Source organism: Staurois parvus, unplaced genomic scaffold, assembly GCF_062004578.1.
Source record: "Staurois parvus isolate SC_StPar_1 unplaced genomic scaffold, SC_StPar_1.0 ptg000525l, whole genome shotgun sequence".
In the NCBI taxonomy this organism is placed as follows: domain Eukaryota; kingdom Metazoa; phylum Chordata; class Amphibia; order Anura; family Ranidae; genus Staurois; species Staurois parvus.
In genome coordinates, this window is record NW_028318321.1 from 6,610,085 (window position 1) to 6,616,084 (window position 6,000).

General features: G+C 39.4%; 1 protein-coding gene across 1 annotated transcript in view; it reads left to right on the plus strand.

Moving 5' to 3' along the window:
* The window catches only part of LOC149451707 (B-cell linker protein-like), a 189,684-nt gene extending 184,081 nt beyond the window's left edge, over nt 1-5,603 (plus strand). Inside the window, 3 exon segments of the mRNA XM_089690287.1 lie at nt 1,597-1,680; nt 2,893-3,048; nt 5,262-5,603. Of these exon segments, the coding sequence (XP_089546413.1) occupies nt 1,597-1,680; nt 2,893-3,048; nt 5,262-5,381 (360 nt within the window). The 3' untranslated portion in view covers nt 5,382-5,603.
* Nucleotides 5,604-6,000: the final 397 nt, after the last annotated feature.

The window sequence follows — 6,000 nt, forward strand, 5'->3', positions numbered from 1 at the left end:
AAAACTGTCCATAGATGGATATATTTTAAACAAAATCTCTTAGAAAATGTGTACTAAAAAATTCTCAGAGCATTTGAGAGATTTTGTTTGCATTTAACATTTGATTTTGGAAAGAATGGAATTTACTGACTGAAAACTATGTACACTCTTAGAAATAATTCAGCTGAGAAAAAATTTCCATCCTGCTCCTTTGAATTTTCTCATCACTGCAGTCAAAAACGAACATTGATTTGACATACCAATGATTAGAGAAACAAACTTTCTTTAAAAAATCCTTTACTATGAAATTTCATTCAAAATTGTACCCGTCCATGGGCAGCATAAGAGAAGTTGATAGTAAATGGGTTCGATTTGGCTCAACCAGCCAGTTCTTTAAATTTTTCTGTAAAATAGAATTCTAATCAATAGAACCAGGTGCTAATAGAACTTGTCTAGAAATGTGGCGCTTCTGAAGAAGAAGAAGACTGAGCTCAAATAACTTTTTCAGGGGCATTTGACAGGCAGTGAATAGAACCCAAAATGCCACACTATTGCACCACAACTGCTTGCATTGCACTGCAATTACATGGGACTGTAGACAGCAGATACAATTTAACTATAAATAAAAAATGACCTTTGGAGTAAAATTTGGCCATGGCCTTTTATTATTGGTTTCAATAAAATATTACTTTATTAAAATATAATAAAAATAACTTTTAAACTAAAATATAAAAACCAGACTCCGTCCTTTGCAGAAATCCACCATACATTTAACTTAAACAACTGTCCCCCTTGCTGAGCAAGGTGACCCACCACATAATATAGGCCGCGGCAATAAACAGGGGAGCTCACCAGATGGTGTACCCTGATGCAACAGGCACCCCGGGGGGTTCCAACAGGTCTTATATAGGGGTTTTCAACCTTCTAGAAATTTCTTAGAGGTCAACTGATTCACTCATGTCCACTGCCTTTGCAGCTTAAGGTGAAGCGGATGAGAGGCAGTAAAACTGCATGTTTTTACTGCCCCCAACCACAAGTGTAAACAAGCCCTTACTGTCAAGGGAAGGAGATTTCCACAGAGCCAGGATACAGGAGTGGGCTATATTAACTAAATGTCTTGCTAGTGAGTGAGTGTTTGTAGGCTTTGAGAGGGACTAGGTTATGATGAAGTAGGAAGAAATCTGGTGATTTTAGGACAATAAGATTGGTGAATTACTGTGCAATGGAGTGGACCTGTGTCAAAAGGCTTGGAGGATTGAGCAAGTTAAGAAAACATGAAGTGGATTCCTGCACGTGAAGCTGCATCTCCAGTCTCTGAAAGTGATGACAGATAGTATATATTAAGTGTGGGATACAATACCAACAAGTGACAATCTAACCAGATTCCAGATATACAGTATATACACTCACCAGCCACTTTATTAGGTTACATAAATTGCTAATCAGCCAATCACATAGCAGCAACTCAGTGCATTTAGGCAACTAGATCTGGTGAAGACGACTTGCTGAAGTTCAAATCGAGTTTGACTACTCATGCATCTGTGTTTATTTTTCCATGTCCAGTCTTTGAGAGTAGTTTGTGCATATACATTTACTACCTTTCTTTTTTGACTATAGGATGCTGGTGTGCTTAGTAAAGAATGGTACTCATCATCATGTGACCGCAAAGCAGCAGAAGAGGCCTTGCTAGCATCCTCCAAGGTATTGTTTTATCTGCATTGGAAATCAGTCAAGCTTCAGCTTATTCACAAAAACAATTAAAGAAATAACCTGAATGGTTGCAGTGTGCTCTGCTTTTGCTTTAATTTTCTGTAAAACAAAATTCTACCTGTATTGTTGTTAAATCTTGCTTGATATTGGTAAATGTTTTCAGTTTGTAAGTACATATTACTTATTTTAAACTGTATTTCAGAATTTAGTTGTGCCCTTATTCGTATTAAAGTAGATCTAAACTCAACTAAATTACGTTAAGTGCAATAAAAGCACTGTATTAACCATATATAACAGTGGTCTCCAAACTATGTCCCGGGGACTGGATGCGGGCCTTTGCTTGCCCTTATCCGGCCCTTGGGGCATTTTTTTCTCCCACTGATACAAGACACTATACCTCTCAATGACACCAACAAGGGGGCATAATTCTTGCTACTGACATCAACAACAGGCACTATTCCTGCCATTGACATCTACGATGGGGCATTATTCCTCCCATTTACACCAACAATTGGGCACTATTCCTCTCCCTAAAACAGTCCATTTGGGCACTGACACCAACGATGGGGCACTATTTCTCCAATTTACACCACGAATAGGGCACTATTCCTCCCCCTAATGCCAAAGATGCATTGTTTACTCCCAATGACACAGTACAATTTCTACTCCCAATGGCCACAGTTTGGCCCCCCCAAACTCTGAAAGCAAATAAACTGGCCCTTTGTTTAGAAACTTTGGAGACCCGTGAAATATGTTAATTTTAGAGAATAATGTTTTAGTTCTTTTTCTACATTCTTTGTTATATTTTGGTGCTGTCAATGTCCTTCAGCCACTTCCAGTTGAAACGCATGCGCCCCAGCAGCAACTACGTGTCACCACAATGGTTGCCTTCCTTATGGCAACAACAGTGACCCTTATCTGCACAGTGAGCAACAGTACAGGCCTGCCTGTAGTCACCACTGGAAGCACATATATTGGGATGACAACAGAGACAAAGGGACATAGCTTTGTCACCCCAGTGCCTGAACAAGCAGCTTTGTGCCACAATTACCAGTTATTGTACTGAAGCCTGCAAATTTATAAAGACTAACCATTACTTTTTTTTTTCTATATTTAACATGCTAAAGATTATGAGATTTTAGTGACTGGGTTTAGATATACTTTAATCACAGCAATGATGAACTAATGCCTCTTTCTTTGCAGGATGGCTCCTTTTTGGTAAGGCGAAGTACCGGCCAAGACAAGAAACAGCCATTCACCCTTGTAGTATATTACAAGAGAAGAGTATATAATATTCCAGTGAGATTCATTGAGTCAACTCAACAATATGCTCTTGGAAGAGAGAAAAGTGGAGAAGAGGTATTTATAGATAATATGTGTAACAGGAATGTCAACCTTGGTTTTTACAGTCCTATAAAAAGTTGTATTCAGGCATCTACATGATGTTTCTGCTGTAACACAATAGCACCAAGTGAATGCAAAATGTACGTAGATGCTAATGTTTTGAATTTTTCCAAGTTTGCCTGAATAGTAGACGCATCTTGACACCATAAACAATAGGCCAATTTACAATTCAGAAAGAAGCTTGAGAGAATGTTTCTTCTTTACTATAAGCTTCAAAACGATCGCATTTTTTTCCAACAAGACATCTGAAAAATGCTTGAAATTTTATGTGATTAAATTTTAAAAATAATTTAAGTAGTTAAGTTTAATTGAATCAATAGATTAAAATGAAAAGCTCCAGAACGATAATACTTTTAAGAGGGAACAGAAGGTAGAGTCAGTAAACCAGGTAGGAGTTTGGCGCTTTGTATAAAATCACATCATTCCATTGAACATTGGATCCTCCTCTTCTTGGGTCCCCTGTCGGTCCTCCTGGCTCCCTCTTTCTATTGGCTGCCTCCATACCAAGCAGCTAAGGGTTCACCCAAGCAGGCGTGTTCTTGAGCCACTGCTCTGTGTGTCCATTCACACACTGCTGTCTCAGCCAATGAGGATGCAGAGACCCAGGACAGCCGAGACTGTCGTGCAGGTTGCTGGCTCACAATGGGGCTCAGGTAAGTATTTAAGAGGCTGGGGGCACTGCTGCACACAGAAGGTTTTGAACCTTTACAGCCACTTTAAAGTTGTCCATATGCTGTACCCATGTAACATCTGTGCTACACATGTACAATAACATTGCACCCTATTGGCTGCTGCCACTGCTCGGGCCTCCTCGGCTTTGAATCATTCTAACATGAATGACTCATTCAGAGCCAATATGTTAACATCAGTAGTTTGCAATCAGCTACTAACTACACGTTGCTGATAATGAATGTTGGCCCTGAGCAGCAGCCAATAGGGCTGTATGCCATCTGCATGGAAACGTGTGCGCAATAATTAATGCTGACATTTACACCTTTGGCCACCGCTGTGTCCTATTTTTTTTTATAATGCTGCAAGGTGCAGCTGTCTGAGCCCATACATGGATAGAAATTCGGCCAGTTCCTGCTGAACTTCGATTTATGTATGGCTTTTCTCATTCGAGAGGAGTTGATTTAGTGATGCAGTGCTGATCAGTGTATTCTGGCAGTGGAGGAGTCCAAATGCCAGAATACAACTGCGCAGCAGAAGGATTCTCTCATGCATCTTGTACGTGCTAATGGGGGAATCAGTTCCGTTTTAGGCTGGCTGATACAAAAAAAAGATTCATCTGTGGCCATCTTAAGTGACTTGGTGGTTGGGGCTGAAGTGCTCAAGAAGCTTTAGAAAGGTAAGCACAAGCATCTCTAGGTGCCCGGTTTGCTTTTCTGTTCCTACATACATGTTTAAAGGTCCGTGGTCCACTACCTAGTGAAACCAAACTCCGGATGACTGCCCCAGAACCTGCAATCAAAGCAAGATAAGTCAGTAATGGTAGCTCCCATATCTTTATCCTCACAGGTTCACTTAGAACTATGGTACCATTTAATTTGAAGAACTATAAAGTTATAGAAAACATTACAGTGTTACTAAACCCACAACAGTAAAATCAGTCTGTATTTGCAGTAAAGCATGCTTGTTATATTCACTGTGGAACCTAAGGGGTTAATCCTCTTTTGTGGGGGAAAAGGATGTTTGATCCTGACTTCTCTGATCCTCTCCTTTTTCTACTGTCCCCAATCTATCTGCTGATAAAACAGAGCCTTGAGGGCAAGCTGCGCATGCTCAGTTTGGTGTGTATTGCTAGAGTTTTTGGGGGGGAGGGAGAGTGCATGTGATCAGCACAGGGCCAATCAGCGCTTTCCAGACAGAGGGTCATGACTTATGCAGCCTCATAGGACAATCAGAGAATGAAAACTCCTCTTACAAGCTTTAGCCAAAGCTCTGCTGGACACTGATAGAAGTCACAAGACTGCTCTGTTGATGTGAAAAAATAGAAGTTTATATTTACTAAAATAATTGTATTTCTGTGTACAGTGGTAGACCAGATATAGTGATGCAGGGTCCTGGGTATAGAAACACTTAAGATTTTTTTCCATAAAAATATCAGAGAAAATTTAATCTGCTCAGTACCATTGCCCAATAACAAACTTGCATTTCTTTTTACACAGAAATTTAGCAGTGTTGCAGAGATGATCGAAAATCACCAACGCACAAACCTTGTGCTAATAGACAGCCAGACCAATACAAAAGACTTAACAAAGTTAAAACATGCTGTTAAAGTTCCATAAGCTAGTATCAAAGCTTCACCAGTCAAGCTGCAGGAGAACATTTCAAGGCTACTGGATACACCAAGGATCAATTCTGAAATTGAGAAAAATTCTGACAGAACACCTACATCCTGTATATGTTTTTCCTAGGGGAAGGCAATTCTTAAAAGCTTGATAGGACTTAAATCCTGTATATATTTTTATAATTATATATGTGTGCACAATAAAGCCAAATAAAATTAACTACTTTGGGTTTTTTTTATTCTTCTGACCATAAAATAGTAAAAATTGGATTGTGCATGATCAGTCTGAGAACTGTGTTTCTTTTTCTCCCACAACAGAAAAATACACACGTGTACCTCCATATGGAAGAAATAGAAAACATAAGGCACACTTGATAAAGGATAATATAAGCTGCAAGAAGAGATAAAAAAAAGCGAAAGGCATGTTGCCAAAGAAAACGAGCAATGTTTAGATTTGAGAGTGGGAATGTTATGGAATGTGTACTGTGGTATACTAAAGTGCAAGTGTATTGCCCACTATGGTAACAGCAAGATGCATGCATTATTATCCGTTGCAATAATGCATAGATATGAATTGGCCCTTAAAATGGTTCTAAAGGCTGAAGGTTTTTACCTTC